The 17,049-nt window shown below is 48.9% G+C and overlaps 1 protein-coding gene across 1 annotated transcript; it reads left to right on the top strand.

The window, feature by feature from the left end:
• Nucleotides 1–8,912: 8,912 nt before the first annotated feature.
• On the top strand, nt 8,913–16,785 carry dhh (desert hedgehog signaling molecule; the record flags this gene model as incomplete). Its single annotated transcript, XM_084461879.1, has 4 exons — nt 8,913–9,221; nt 13,302–13,563; nt 14,264–14,911; nt 16,781–16,785. 4 exons carry the CDS (start codon nt 8,913–8,915, stop codon nt 16,783–16,785), a joined length of 1,224 nt encoding a protein of 407 aa, XP_084318005.1.
• Nucleotides 16,786–17,049: the final 264 nt, after the last annotated feature.

Raw genomic sequence — 17,049 nt, forward strand, 5'->3', positions numbered from 1 at the left:
GGTTAATACAGTGAGAGGGTTAATACAGTGAGAGGGTTAATAGAGTGAGATGGTTAATACAGTCAGAGGGTTAATACGGTGAGAGGGTTAATACGGTGAGAGGGTTAATATGGTGAGAGGGTTAATACGGTGAGAGGGTTAATATGGTGAGAGGGTTAATAGGGTGAGAGGGTTAATAGGGTGAGAGGGTTAATATGGTGAGAGGGTTAATACAGTGAGAGGGTTGATACAGTGAGAGGGTTAATACGGTGAGAGGGTTAATAGGGTGAGAGGGTTAATAGGGTGAGAGGGTTAATACAGTGAGAGGGTTAATACAGTGAGAGGGTTAATATGGTGAGAGGGTTAATAGGGTGAGAGGGTTAATAGGGTGAGAGGGTTAATACAGTGAGAGGGTTAATACAGTGAGAGGGTTAATATGGTGAGAGGGTTAATACAGTGAGAGGGTTAATATGGTGAGAGGGTTGATACAGTGAGAGGGTTGATACAGTGAGAGGGTTAATACAGTGAGAGGGTTAATATTGTGAGAGGGTTAATACAGTGAGAGGGTTAATACAGTGAGAGGGTTAATATGGTGAGAGGGTTAATACAGTGAGAGGGTTAATACAGTGAGAGGGTTAATATGGTGAGAGGGTTAATACAGTGAGAAGGTTAATATGGTGAGAGGGGGTGAGATGGTTAATATGGTGAGAGGGTTAATACAGTGAGAGGGTTAATATGGTGAGAGGGTTAATACAGTGAGAGGGTTAATATGGTGAGAGGGTTAATACAGTGAGAAGGTTAATATGGTGAGAGGGTTGATACAGTGAGAGGGTTGATACAGTGAGAGGGTTAATATGGTGAGAGGGTTAATAGGGTGAGAGGGTTAATACAGTGAGAGGGTTAATATTGTGAGAGGGTTAATACAGTGAGAGGGTTAATACAGTGAGAGGGTTAATATGGTGAGAGGGTTAATACAGTGAGAGGGTTAATATGGTGAGAGGGTTGATACAGTGAGAGGGTTGATACAGTGAGAGGGTTAATACAGTGAGAGGGTTAATATTGTGAGAGGGTTAATACAGTGAGAGGGTTAATACAGTGAGAGGGTTAATATGGTGAGAGGGTTAATACAGTGAGAGGGTTAATATGGTGAGAGGGTTAATACGGTGAGAGGGTTAATACGTTGAGAGGGTTAATACAGTGAGAGGGTTGATACAGTGAGAGGGTTAATATGGTGAGAGGGTTGATACAGTGAGAGGGTTAATATAGTGAGAGGGTTAATAGGGTGAGAGGGTTAATATAGTGAGAGGGTTAATAGGGTGAGAGGGTTAATAAGGTGAGGGGGTTAATACAGTGAGAGGGTTGATACAGTGAGAGGGTTAATATGGTGAGAGGGTTAATAGGGTGAGAGGGTTAATATGGTGAGAGGGTTAATAGGGTGAGAGGGTTAATATGGTGAGAGGGTTAATAATGTGAGAGGGTTAATACAGTGAGAGGGTTAATACAGTGAGAGGGTTAATATGGTGAGAGGGTTAATACAGTGAGAGGGTTAATAGGGTGAGAGGGTTAATAGGGTGAGAGGGTTAATATGGTGAGAGGGTTAATACAGTGAAAGGGTTAATACAGTGAGAGGGTTAATAGGGTGAGAGGGTTAATATGGTGAGAGGGTTAATAGGGTGAGAGGGTTAATAGGGTGAGAGGGTTAATATGGTGAGAGGGTTAATACAGTGAGAGGGTTAATACAGTGAGAGGGTTAATATGGTGAGAGGGTTAATACAGTGAGAGGGTTAATACAGTGAGAGGGTTAATATGGTGAGAGGGTTAATACAGTGAGAGGGTTAATATGGTGAGATTGTTAATACAGTGAGAGGGTTAATACGGTGAGAGGGTTAATACAGTGAGAGGGGGTGAGAGGGTTAATACGGTGAGAGGGTTAATACAGTGAGAGGGTTGATACAGTGAGAGGGTTAATACAGTGAGAGGGTTAATAGAGAGAGGGTTAATATGGTGAGAGGGTTAATACAGTGAGAGGGTTAATACAGTGAGAGGGTTAATAGGGTGAGAGGGTTAATACGGTGAGAGGGTTAATACAGTGAGAGGGTTAATACGGTGAGAGGGTTAATATGGTGAGAGGATTAATATGGTGAGAGGGTTAATACAGTGAGAGGGTTAATACAGTGAGAGGGTTAATAGAGTGAGAGGGTTAATACAGTGAGAGGGTTAATACAGTGAGAGGGTTAATAGAGTGAGATGGTTAATACAGTCAGAGGGTTAATACGGTGAGAGGGTTAATACGGTGAGAGGGTTAATATGGTGAGAGGGTTAATACGGTGAGAGGGTTAATATGGTGAGAGGGTTAATAGGGTGAGAGGGTTAATAGGGTGAGAGGGTTAATATGGTGAGAGGGTTAATACAGTGAGAGGGTTGATACAGTGAGAGGGTTAATACGGTGAGAGGGTTAATAGGGTGAGAGGGTTAATAGGGTGAGAGGGTTAATACAGTGAGAGGGTTAATACAGTGAGAGGGTTAATATGGTGAGAGGGTTAATATGGTGAGAGGGTTAATACAGTGAGAGGGTTAATAGAGTGAGAGGGTTAATAGAGTGAGAGGGTTAATACAGTGAGAGGGTTAATACAGTGAGAGGGTTAATACAGTGAGAGGGTTAATAGGGTGAGAGGGTTAATAGGGTGAGAAGGTTAATATGGTGAGAGGGTTAATATGGTGAGAGGGTTAATACAGTGAGAGGGTTGATACAGTGAGAGGGTTAATACGGTGAGAGGGTTAATAGGGTGAGAGGGTTAATAGGGTGAGAGGGTTAATACAGTGAGAGGGTTAATATGGTGAGAGGGTTAATAGGGTGAGAGGGTTAATAGGGTGAGAGGGTTAATAGGGTGAGAGGGTTAATACGGTGAGAGGGTCAATATGGTGAGAGGGTTAATAGGGTGAGAGGGTTAATACGGTGAGAGGGTTAATACGGTGAGAGGGTTGATACAGTGAGAGGGTTAATAGGGTGAGAGAGCCCAGTCCAGTACCAGCAGAGAGAGAGAGGGTTGATAGGGTGAGATGAGTCCAGCCCGGTAGCAGCAGAGCGAGGGTTGATAGGGTGAGAGGGTTAATAGGGTGAGAGGGTTAATAGGGTGAGATGAGTCCAGCCCGGTAGCAGCAGAGCGAGGGTTGATACTGTGTCAGGCCCAGTCCAGTAGCAGCAGTGTGATTGGCCGGCCAGCGTATCAGGGGCGGTAACACAGCACACAGGCTCCGTGTAAGAGGATGAGATAGGATATCTTTATTGTCAAAACACACGAATGAAGGGGAAAAAAACACACAGATTAGCTTTCCTGACAGTTGTCCGTTTGAAGTGCGAGCCAACGTGCATTAGCACCATTATCCACCGCCGCTGCGCTGGGAGAACCAATCACAGGAAAAGGCGAGACTTTCTTGCTAATCAGCTGATAATGGGTCACACTGTCCTCCTGCCATGGAAGCCCCCCCCCCCACCCCCCTCCCTGCACACTCACGGCACACTTGCTTCACACACACACACACACACACACACACACACACACACTGGTGGGCCTCTCGTCCCATCCAGAAACTTCCCCTCGGCGCCTACAGATTGAGAACCCCGGCGAAATGAGCCGATCATAGAAGCTGCTGCCCTGGTCTAAGAGCCCCTAGCACAACTCACTTCTAAAACTAGGACATTTAGGAAACCTGGATAATTATAAAACATATGAAGGAGTTCTAAGATACTGTGATGAGCAACAGGTCAAGGAGCAAAGCCAAAGACCGGTCCAGAACTGTCTCACAGATTAAAACCCTTTCACATGTGAGTAGAGGTTACAGCTTAGTGGACACCGCCCAACTTCAAGTTAGTTTATTTGTCATATGTACAGGGTACGAGTACAATGTGTTCACATGATCCTAAATGTTCTGATAATGTGATCTTAAACCTGCGGAGTGTGGAGGAACGGTCCTGAATGTGATCTTAAACACGCTGTACTCAGAGGAGGATATCTAAATGTGGTAGCAGGTACATTATCAGAGGTATGGGGCTATAGCTGACCTCTGACCTGCTTGTCTGGGACAGGAAGTTCCACCCTGGTCTGCTATTGTCCACATTACAGCAGCATCGCCTCAGCAGAAACCAACGCACTCGGAAACGTTTGTCTTTTATAAAAGCTCCTCTCTACGGGCGGGGGAGTGAGGTGACCTGAAACCTGGAGTTAAAGTGACAACGTGTAACTTATTCAAGAGTAGATTTAGTCTGCGTCTGACGCCTGGAGCCTGCTAGAGGGTTAATAGGGTGAGAGGGTTAATATGGTGAGAGGGTTAATATGGTGAGAGGGTGCTAGAGAGGGCAGGGTGTGCCCACACTCCCAAATAAATAAGGCCCTGGAAGAATGTTCCGTGTTGCTGATTGAGTAGCACACACACACACACACACACACACACACACATACACACACACTGCATATCCTGCAAATCCTACATATTGTAGTGCTAGATGATGACAGAACTGTGTTCTTTCAGGTGAAGAGCAGCCCCCCCCCACTCCCCCCCCCCCCTCCAGAACAACACATACAGAAGCTGACTTTGGGAGGGAGTCTGAGAGCCCTGGAGCCCTGTCAGACGCACCACCCTGCCTCTTCCTGCACAGATAACGGGGGTGAGAGACAGTGGAGAGAGGTGGCGGGGGGGGGGGGGGGGGGGGGTTCTGGAGAGGGCGGGGGGGGGAGGTTGGTGTCAGCTCTTTAACTTTCCCTCCCCCCCTCCCCTCCCCTCCTCTCCCCCCCTCCCCTCCTCTCCCCCCCTCCCCTCCCCTCCCTCCCTCCCAGCAGCCTGACAGAGGAACTGGATCAGAGTGTCTATTCAGCTTTAAGAGAGACAAGACAAACTCTTCTTTTAGATGTCAAAGCCAGCGTTGTTCCCAGGGCTGCTGCTGCCTCCACTAACAATGACTTCTCTCAATAAAGGACTGAGAAAGCTGTTTCAAACTCCAATAGGGCCTGAATCTGCCCATCAGGAATGGTTGATACTGCAGGTAGAATCCCTGAGGTTTCAGATTTGACAGATCAGAGATCAGATCAGACAGACGAGCGTTTGACTCTGATCGTGAGCGCAGGTGTGAGTCGAAACACAGCCCCCCTCACCGCCAGGAGGGAACGAAACGCAGCCCCCCTCACCGCCAGGAGGGAACGAAACGCAGCCCCCCTCACCGCCAGGAGGGAACGAAACGCAGCCCCCCTCACCGCCAGGAGGGAACGAAACGCAGCCCCCCTCATCGCCAGGAGGGAACGAAACGCAGCCCCCCTCACCGCCAGGAGGGAACGAAACGCAGCCCCCCTCAGCGCCAGGAGGGAACGAAACGCAGCCCCCCTCACCGCCAGGAGGGAACGAAACGCAGCCCCCCTCACCGCCAGGAGGGAACAAAGCAGGAGTAGGTTTGAACCCGGGCAGGAAAGATCTCTCTTTCTGAGCCATGGCGCTACAGGAAACCCAGCCATTCACAGGGCCATGTACTCCCATCCTGAGGAGGGGGAGTGACGACCGCGCAGCCAGGGGGGCGGGGGGGGGGTACCGAAATAAAACTAATAATAATGACTATTTCCATCTCTGACTGAAATGTTTGCTTCCTTCCCCTCTCTTTCATGTGTGATGAAATGTCTTCTCTTGTATTTGTCAGCGTGACTGAACATACGGGTGATTGTTCATATGAAAGTGTTTGTGATTGAGGCCGATCCCTAAGTGTGATATCTCTGAGTCTGCAGCCCGGGACATTGCTCCGTGTTTATTATGAGGACAGGAAGATGCGTCTCGCATCGCCCCCCCTACAGCATTCTGGGACGGTCCCAAACCCCAACCCTGCTCGCATCGCCCCCCCTACAGCATTCTGGGACGGTCCCAAACCCGAACCCTGCTCGCCTCGCCCCCCTACAGCATCCTGGGACGGTCCCAAACCCCAACCCTGCTCGCCTCGCCCCCCCTAAAGCATTCTGGGACGGTCCCAAACCCGAACCCTGCTCGCCTCGTCCCCCCTACAGCATTCTGGGACGGCCCCAAACCCTCTCCCTCTCCCTGTCCCTGCTGGCCGGCACAGCTCCTCATCAGCTCCCTGGCCTATGCTCTGTACTACGTATGTAGATGAATGAATGTTTCAGGCAAAGTGATGATGAGTACAGCACTAATAAGCACTTATAAGGTGACACAGTGGTTATATAAGGTGACATAGTGGTTATAAGGTGACATATTGGTTATATAAGGTGACATAGTGGCTATATAAGGTGACATAGTGGTTATTAGGGGACATAGTGGTTATAAGGTGACATAGTGGTTATATAAGGTGACTTAGTGGTCATATAAGGTGACATAGTGGTTATAAGGTGACATAGTGGTTATATAAGGTGACTTAGTGGTCATATAAGGTGACATAGTGGTTATAAGGTGACATAGTGGTTATATAAGGTGACATAGTGGTTATAAGGTGACTTAGTGGTCATATAAGGTGACATAGTGATTATATAAGGTGACATAGTGGTTATAAGGTGAATTAGTGGTCATATAAGGTGACATAGTGGTTATAAGGCGACATAGTGGTTATAAGGTGACATAGTGGTTATATAAGGTGACATAGTGGTTATAAGGTGACATAGTAGTTATAAGGTGACATAGTGGTTATAAGGTGACATAGTGGTTATATAAGGTGACATAGGTTATAAGGTGACATAGCGGTTATAAGGTGACATAGTGGTTATATAAGGTGACATAATGGTTATATAAGGTGACATAGTAGTTATAAGGTGACATAGTGGTTATAAGGGGACATAGTGGTTATAAGGTGACATAGTGGTCATGAACAGAAATGGATGATGATCACTCATGTTTTCTTGAGGCAGGGAATATTACAGAGATGTGAAACACTGATATTATACTGTTCCTCTATGTGCTAGACCGCAAGAGTTTTGGTTTGTTTGTTGATTTGGCCCCGTTGTGCTATTCTTGGGCTGGATAAAAACATTTAATACAGATAATACAAACATAATACAGTCTATGATTATACAAGTATAAGCGTACATTCAACACATTGTGCAAAACACATAATGCAACCTACTGTATACCGCAAGTGTGATTTCCAGTAATTGACAAGGGTCAAATTAATAAACCTTTTGACTCATAGATACTGAGGATTGTGTGTAACCTGTATTCACTGCTTTGGATGTCAGTCATCAGGAGAGTTTTTCTGCACTGCTGGACAGGGATGTCTGACCAAAACAAGCCATTGTTTTAGCCTGTTGTATAACTGTATTCTGTAGACAGTAACGGGTTTGGTAGTAGACTGAGTTCCAGAGAGGACAGTGACACACCTTTCACCTTTGACCTCTCCCCCAATGCTTATTAGACTAGTCAGACTCCTGGAGATAGACTCTGAGGATATGCAATTCTTCACGATCCTTTCTCTTCCCCAGTCACAATGTGACATTATCTCTTGTCCTTTTTAATGACTTCTCTGAGTCCCAGCTATTGTTCTGGGTGGATAATAATAATATGTTGCCAGAGCCAATGGGTGTTTCCAGTGAGGAGGTCTCGGGTGCACGGGGTTCAGGGTCTGGATGTCAGCGCGGGAAACAAAGGGAGGCAGAGCCGTAAGTCAGGGACCGTCTGCCCGGGCGTCAGGGCTTCAGCTGGACGCCTTCCACACAACGGGCTCCCTGGCATGGATCCTCCAGTCTGGCCTAGAATAACACTCTAGCCCCGCGGTGCGACTGAGGGAATCCCATCCAGTAAGTGATGAATTATCAGAGCCGAGGCCACGGAGAGTTCATTGTTATTCTGAGGCGGAATGCAAGTGCTGAAGTTACACCTAAGACTTTGAGTTGAATTATAACAAAGTAGAAGTTTAACAATGTTGTTTGAATCCTAACCTCCATAGACAGTGTTTAACTTTGATGTGTAGGCCGTCAGGTTCCTTTTTTTGCCCTCAACAATTCGTGCGTAAAGTTACGCATTACTGTACCCTTCTGTCCATTAGCTTACTCCCTCTCCGGAACAAAACTCCCCCACCTTTGACAAACAGAAAGTGCGGCATTAACGTAAGGAGGCTAATCGTGTCCCTTGCTGGCTTGTTGGAGGCGTGTGCTGTGCTGTCGCGCTGGAGCGCGCAGAGGAAGGGAGGGCATCTGGTCCGGACACTAATAAGACCCAATGGATCGCGCACGGCGGCCAGGAGCGCATAACGCGACAGAGGACAGAGGACAGAGGACAGAGGACAGAGGACAGAGGACGGGGGACGGACACAACTCCACGAGGCTCGCCGCTGGACCAAGGGCTAGGATGAGAAGGACACTCGATTGAATTCACACGAGAGAGAGAGAGAGAGAGAGGTGCGCGTCGGCTGTGTATCGCTACGGAACTACAGAGAGAGAGAGAGAGAGAGAGAGAGAGAGAGAGAGAGAGAGAGAGAGAGAGAGTGTAAATGACTGGGAGATCCTGAAAACACCTGTCCGGCGACAGGTACCTGAAACTGCAAATGACTCTTAAGGATGAGACGCATTCACTTTCCACAGAATTAAGTAGAGAATTAAGAGACCCTCTTTGGTGGATCCCCAGAAAACTTCAGTAAGTTTTATGCAGGACGTGAGCAGATCAGGGTTTGGGACATTGTGATTAAGTAATTTTCTCACTGACACATTCGAAGTGAGTTCTATAGGAGTCTATCTATTCACAGAATTAAGGCATCCCTCAAAGTGTGAATCTGATTCATAATGATTCATAACAATCTTTATAACCATTCTGGAGACTCGTCAATAACCATGAATAACCCCTGACCTGGAATGGACCTAGATCTGACACCCACTCAGATGCAAGCAGGCACGCAGAACTGGGTTCTCATGTTGGGCATTGTGGGTCACTGATACCCAGGAGCCAGAACCCTCCTGATGAAGCCCTCCGGGTGGGCACGGCTGGCACGGCTCGGCCTCCTGGCAGTGTGCACATGTACATGGCTGGTGCAGGGGTGCGGACCAGGCCCGGGATACGGCATTCGCCCTAAACCCAGGAAACTCACACCCATGGCCTACAAGCAGTTTGTCCCCAACTTCTCCGAGAACAACCTGGGTGCGAGCGGGCGAGCGGAGGGGAAGATCACCCGCAGCTCGGAGCGGTTCAACGAGCTGGTGTGTAACTACAACACCGACATCGACTTCAAAGACGAGGAGAACACGCGCGCGGACCGGTTCATGACGAAGGTAAACCTGTCTAGAGTTAATCAGTTACGTTTGATTTGATATAGTCTGACTACAGTTTCCACTGATCTATTTTGAGGGTCATTACTCCTCAGCGGGTCTGGTTAGTGAATGATGGTGTGAATGTGTTGTGTAGTGTTTGATCTGAAGGTTGATGTAAGGATGCTCCTCCGGACTGAGACGGACAGGCAGCTCAGAGAACATCCCTCTGCTGGATAGCAGCTCAACTACAGCCTGTAGGCCTGGCTGGAACAAGCACACTACATTACAGTCATGTAGCACATGCTTTTATCCAAAGCGACTTACAATACTACTACCACTTGCCAGAACTCACACGTGCATCTCCTTTTAAACAAGTGGCTAAGAGCATAATGTAGTGATATGTAGTATATATCTATATATATATATCCTGTATATGTTATGCTCAGTCCAAAGTGACTTTCTCAGAATGATCATTTCAATGGGCACGATGGAGCAACTTTATTGGAGATGAAGCAGCCGTGTGTGTGAAAGTTCACCCAGTTCTCACCACAGACACCACGCTGCCGGCCGTTCCTCCTCACAACTCTTTCTTTGATCGAATGATTCAACCCAAGGTGTCTATCTTTTATTCATCTATTGTCAGAGGGCGAGTTCAGGATGTAATTCAATAATGAGCTCCAGAAGAACGTGTTCGCCCTCAGGATCGCTTCCATTTAATCTTTAACTCAAGCCTTTGTTGCCTTAGTAATGAAGCCATTCCTCTGGTTGTGCTGCCCTGGTGTGTGTGTGTGTGTGTGTGTGTGTGTGTGTGTGTGTGTGTGTGTGTGTGTGTGTGTGTGTGTGTGTGTGTGTGTGTGTGTGTGTATACTCAGGTGGGGCACGTAGCCCTGCTTGGTGTGTGTGGTTGGCAGGTATGACTGCTCAGGTGTGACCCGTCCTCGGCCCTCGGCCGGTCCAGACGCGGGCAGGGGTCAGCGAACGGGCCGCACTCCTCTGACCTCTCTAGAACATCTAGGAAGCCACAGTGTGATCGTGGCATTTTGAGTTGAGGTCAAGGAACAATACAAGTATTGTTCTGCTACGCACATGACTACACATGACTAATGATCTTCAACCCTCTCATGTCAAGTGTTTCATAATAAATTCACGTTACATAATGTGCTTTTTATCTGTTTTCCATCAATATCTAAAAGAGCGTTTAATAGAACAGTTGAACACGGACAGGACAGGCTTGTCAGGCCTCACATGGCTGAAGTGGTCCCAGGTTGATGAGCCCTGATTTGGGATCCAGGCACCTCACTGCATCCAGAGTGATGATTGGCTGGGAGATGACCTCATCCAATACAGTATTAGAGATCATTTGATATTCTGCATCTCTGGAATGATTGTGTATGATGTGGATCTGTGTTCCTTCCTCTTCAAAGCTTGTACAGTGTCCTGGTACAGTGTGCGTTTGAATGTGTGTGTGCTCATCTGATGTCCAGTGCCAGGATGAGTGTGTACTGTGTGTGTGTGTGTGTGTGTGTGTGTGTGTGTGTGTGTGTGTGTGTGTGTGTGTGCCCCTCTCTTGTAGATGTGAAAGCCCTTCTTTGTGTGTCGTTTGGAGACTCAGAAGGGTCGCCTATACAGAATTCCCGCCTGTTGAAGTCATGGCCCCGTCGGAGAAGCTGCTATTGTAGTTCTGACAATGAAACGCCTCTCTTCAATGGAATTGCGAGAAATATGTACCCAGTTTGTTTTCTGTGCCTCTCTCTTTCACACTCTCACTGTCACATTCCCCAGAGCCTGGCGAGCATTCCTCCACTCTGGCCTCTCAGTCCACCCCAACCTCAGCTCCTCTCTCTCTCTCTCTCCTCTCTCTCTCTCTCTCTCCTCTCTCTCTCCTTTCCCTCTCTCTCTCCTCTCTCTCTCTCTCTCCTCTCTCTCTCCTCTCTCTCTCTCCCTCCCCCTCTCTCCATCTCCTCTCTCTCTCTCTCTCTCTCTCTCTCCCTTCTTCTCTCTCTCTCTCCTCTCTCTCTCTCTCTCTCTCCATCTCCTCTCTCTCTCCTCTCTCTCTCTCCTCTCTCTCTCTCTCTCTCTCTCTCCCTCTCTCTCTCCTTTCTCTCTCTCCTCTCTCTCCTCTCTCTCTCTCTCTCTCTCTCTCCTCTCTCTCTCTCCTCCCTCTCTCTCTCTCTCTCTCTCTCCTCTCTCTCTCTCACTCTCTCCTCTCTCTCTCTCCCTCTCTCTCTCTCTCCTCTCTTTCTCTCCGTGTCCTCTCTCCCTCTCTCCATCTCCCTCCTCCCTCTTCTCTTTCTCCCTCTCCTCTCTCACTCAACCTCCCTCCATCTCCATCTCTCTCTCTCCCTCTTCTCTCTCTCTCCCTCTCTCTCTTTGCCCCTCTGATCTCTCTCACACTCTCTCCCTGTGCTCAACACAGTGGGTTAAGCCCTCTGTTCCACCTCTTAACACCCAGCGCTGGGACATTTCAGCCTCCATCTTGTGTGCATGTGACAGTAAACTGTCAAACTGACCACGCTAACATTCATATAATGTTGTAGAAGACCAGCATCCCACTGGCACCTTGCTCAGAGCTGGAGACAGGGCTGGAGACAGGGCTGGAGACGGGGCTGGTAATGGGCTGGAGACGGGGCTGGTACTGGGCTGGTACTGGGCTGGAGACGGGGCTGGTAATGGGCTGGTAATGGGCTGGAGACAGGGCTGGTAATGGGCTGGTACTGGGCTGGTATCACCTTGCTCATAGCTGGAGACAGACAGGGCTGGTACTGGGCTGGTACTGGGCTGGTAATGGGCTGGTATCAGCAGGGCTTCCTCAGGGGGCTCTACTTTGTGGCGCGCCGACATCACAGCCACGTGGGCGGAGGAGCCATTGTCTCGGCTTTTCGGTGAACTTCTGTGAAATGTCTCAGGGGTGACAGTCAACAATCTAGAAACAAGCAGAATGGCCTTGATTCTTCCTCTCGCCCTGCTGAGAGGGGCAGAGGAATGTTCCGGACTGGCTACAGTAGCCTTGTCCTCGCCGAGGGACGCAGAGAGAAGGGGCAGCGAGTGGCCTTTCTTCTCATGTGATGATGTCATGAGACACGCGTAACCATGCCGACCTGATTAAGATCACGGTCCCAGAGGTGCTGCGGTCCTCAGGATGGATTCACTAGAAACCCAGCGAGCGATGGAGGGAATATTCAGTCAGACAGGAAGATCATATTTGTGCTGCTCCTCCTGGCTCCTCCTCCTGCCTGCTCCTCCTGGCTCCTCCTCCTGCCTGCTCCTCCTGGCTGCTCCTCCTGACTACTCCTCCTAGCTCCTCCTCCTGGCTGCTCCTCCTGCCTGCTCCTCCTGGCTGCTCCTCCTGCCTGCTCCTCCCTCCTGCCTGCTCCTCCTGCCTGCTCCTCTTGGCTCCTCCTCCTGCCTGCTCCTCCTGACTGCTCCTCCTGGCTGCTCCTCCTGCCTGCTCCTCCTGGCTCCTCCTCCTGGCTGCTCCTCCTGGCTGCTCCTCCTGCCTGCTCCTCCTGGCTCCTCCTCCTGACTGCTCCTCCTGCCTGCTCCTCCTGCCTTCTCCTCCTGGCTCCTCCCTCTTGCCTGCTCCTCCTGGCTGGTTAATGAGTGATGGAAGCGCCTCGCTCACCTGCTTCAGGGGGTTTCAGGCCTGGCGACACAAACACACCCAGACGTCTGGAGAGAGATTACAACACACACACACACACACACACATGCACACACGCACACACACGCACACACGCACACACGCACACACACACAGCACACACACACACACACACGCACACACACAGCACACACACACACAGTACACACACACACAAACACACATACACACACGCACACACACACGCACACACACACACACACACATACACACACGCACACACACACACACACACACACACACAGCACACACACACACACGCACACACACACACACACACACACACACACACACATGAACACACAATGAGACAAACTTACTTTTCAAGTCAAAATTAGGTATTGGTCGTTTCAATGCAAATTTCACTTAATCTTTCTCTTTTTCCCTCTCTCCCTCTCTCCCTCCCTCCCTCTCTCTCCCTCTCTCCCTCCCTCCCCCAGCGCTGTAAGGACTGTCTGAACAAGCTGGCCATCGCCGTGATGAACCAGTGGCCGGGGGTCCGGCTGCGCGTCACGGAGGCGTGGGACGAGGACGGCCACCACCCCCCCAACTCCCTCCACTACGAGGGCAGGGCGGTGGACGTCACCACCTCAGACCGCGACCCCCAGAAGTACGGGCTGCTGGCCCAGCTGGCCGTGGAGGCCGGCTTTGACTGGGTCCACTACGAGTCCAAGTACCACGTGCACTGCTCCGTCAAAGCTGGTGAGCCGAGGGGGCGCTCGGTAGCTCAGTGGGGGGGGCGCGTACCGTATTAAGACTAGTCCTTACCGCAGCAGCGTGGGTTTGAATCTGGCCCACGCCCTCGGCTGCATGTCTTCCCCTCCCTCTCTCTCTCTCTCTCCTCTCTCTCTCTCTCTCTCTCTCTCTCTCTCTCTCTCTCTCTCCCTCTCTCTCTCTCTCTCTCTCTCTCCCTCTCTCTCTCTCTCTCTCTCTCTCTCCCCCTCTCTCTCTCTCTCTCTCTCTCTCTCTCTCTCTCTCACCTTTCCTGTCTGTCACCTACACTGTCCTATCATAATAAAGCAGAAATGCCTTAAAAATATATCGTAGAAAAAAAGCCGGTGAGCCTTCTGGACCTCAACTGTTTGCCGTTTAATACATGATGTACATTACTGTCACGTTTAATACGTGATGTACATAACTGTCATGTTTAATACATGATGCACATTACTGTCACGTTTAATACGTGATGTACATAACTGTCACGTTTAATACATGATGCACATTACTGTCACGTTTTCAATGATCTGCCTTTTGGGTGTACCTGCCTGTAGGTCACATCTCTATGATACAGCTGTGAGTTATAGTTAGATGTCATATCATGTCATATCATAACATAACATACATGTGAATGATTCATTAAAGAGAGTGTCGGCCATCTTGTCTTCTCTGTTGATGTCCTCAGATCACTCTGTGGCGGTGGAGAAGGGGGGCTGTTTCCCGGGCTGGGGGCGTGTGACCCTGGCCGGAGGAGGACAGAAGGCCCTGTCATCCCTGGCTGTGGGGGACAGAGTGCTGGCCCTGTCCGGGTCGGGTCAGGTCGTGCTCAGCCGGGTTCTGTTGTTCCTGCACCGGGCCCACGAGAGCAGGTCCACGTTCCTGGTTCTGGGCACCGATGACGGCCGGCGCCTCCCCCTCACGCCCCACCATCTGGTGTTCCTCTCTGCCCATAGCAGCCCCCACCCCGGAGAATACCAGGCCCGCTTCGCCAGCCGGGCCCAGCGCGGGGACTACGTGCTCGTCTACGGGACGGACGGTGGCGTGCGACCCTCCAGGATCACCTCCATATCTCTGGAGGAGGGGGTGGGGGTCCACGCCCCTCTCACTGAACACGGCACCCTGTTTGTGGAGGGAGTGTTGGCGTCCAGCTATGCAGCAGTGGAGGACCACCAGCTGGCTCACTGGGCGTTCGGGCCCCTCAGACTCCTGCTGTCCCTGAGCGCGCTGGGCTGGGGACCGGGCGCACAGGAGGGGACGACCACAGACGCCAGGAGAGACCAAGCGGCCAATCACTGTCACTCTCCCAGCAGCCTTTGGGCCAGTCCAATGTGCTGTCAGGGGAGTCCAGACATTTCACACAGTCAAAGCAATGTGACTGAACCTCAGAGAAGGGACTTTGGAGGCGTGTCCAGTGATGTAGGTGAGGAGGGGTCACCTGTGCACTGGTATGGGTCTGGTGATGCAGGTATGGAGGGGTCACCTGTTCAGGGGTCACCTGTGCACTGGTATGGGTCAGGTGATGCAGGTATGGAGGGGTCACCTGTGCAGGGGTCACCTGTGCAGGGGTCACCTGTGCACTGGTATGCTAGACTGCTGCACAGTCTGGGACGCATCTTCTTACCTTCTAAGTCATTTCATCCTTAAGAGACCCTGTAGTTCAACACTGGTACATATATGTTCTACTGACTGATAATCACATTAAATTCAACCTACTTACATATATTACCCATAATGCTCCGACCCTTTCATGTACTCCTTTTTCTCACTTCTGTCGTCTAATTTCATATTTTATGCACTGAAAGCGCTTATTGGCATCTTACTCATTGGTGTTGTGTTGAAATTATATATTCATATTTTAGGCTATTTTTACATTCATTAATTCATGGTTGGTTAAAGTGAATTGATGAGTTTGTCCAATAATGGTATTGACATAATTAGTGTTAATATATAAAATGTGTTAATTTGTATGTATTGTACTTACATGTTACTTGCTTAAATAATTTCAAGCCAACCACACTGATGTCACATCACATCAACGCATATTCTTCATTATTCTAGTACAGGGAAATATGAGTATTTGCCAGAAACAATAAAAAGCTTTATTTTTGTACCTTTCGAATCATAATATATAAATGTACCAATTTACTGTAATTATACACCTAACTATTGCCGTTCTTGTTGTTTGTTATATCTTTATTACACCATGTCATTAAACATACAATGTAATTTATGCATAAAACTATTGTGTTCCTGTTTTACATGTAGGCTGTAAAAAAGCCTTTTGAATAATGTTCTCTTGGTTGCTTGATCTCATGGAACATTCACTCCTCATTCACAGATCCAGACATATAGGCTCCTTCTCAGAGCTTAGAGAGAAACTCTATTTCTATTTCTTGGTGTAGTGTGTGTGTGTGTGTAGATGCAAGGAGTGTGTCTGTATGTAGATGCAGGGAGTGTGTGTGTGTGTGTGTGTGTGTGTGTGTGTGTGTGTGTGTGTGTGTGTGTGTGTGTGTGTGTGTGTAGATGCAGGGAGGGTGTGTGTGTGTGTGTGTGTGAGTGTGTGTGTAGATGCAGGGAGGGTCACTACCGCAGTGGAAAATGAGCAGAGTGTGTGTGTGTGTGTGTGTGTGTGGGGGGGGGGGGGTTAATGATGAACGTAGCCAGGCGTCATGTTCTCTCTTGCTCCTGCATCTCTGTGTTTATCTCAGTAGGATCTCATCTCTGTGTTTATCTCAGTAGGATCTCATCTCTGTGTTTATCTCAGTAGGATCTCATCTCTGTGTTTATCTCAGTAGGATCTTATCTCTGTGTTTATCTCAGTAGGATCTCATCTCTGTGTTTATCTCAGTAGGATCTCATCTCTGTGTTTATCTCAGTAGGATCTCATCTCTGTGTTTATCTCAGTAGGATCTTCATCCCACTCTGTTCTGCTCATGCTTCCCCTCGTTCCCCTCTGGGGGATCAGTCAGGGTCCTACTGGGGTCCCTCCTGGGGGGTCAGTCAGGTTCCTACTACCCCCCACCTGCCTGCTTTAGGCAGGTTTCACAAGAAGTGGCATTCAATTCTCAGTTTTTTATTGAATGTTATTTAAACTTGTGGAACACTTTTCGTAGGTAAGGAAGGAAGAATTCCTGTGAAAATATGTCTGAGATTTGTTTTGTCTGTTCTCTGTGACTTCTCAATATGATGTCCCACTGTGCAGCCTAGTCAGTACTGTGTATGTATAACCACTGATCCCCAGAGGAAATGGCCCAGATTCACTCAGTCTACAGACTTGGAAATGTCACGGTGTTATACACCCCCTAGTGGACATCATGCTTGTGAATATGATAGAATCTGTGGACAGAATAGACATGATACAGTAGCATATGTGGATAGAATAGATATGATAGAATCTGTGGACAGAATAGATATGATAGAATCTGTGGACAGAATAGATATGATAGAATCTGTGGATGGAACTGATAGAAT

This window comes from Borostomias antarcticus (genome assembly GCF_949987555.1).
Source record: "Borostomias antarcticus genome assembly, chromosome: 3".
Lineage (NCBI taxonomy): Eukaryota > Metazoa > Chordata > Actinopteri > Stomiiformes > Stomiidae > Borostomias > Borostomias antarcticus.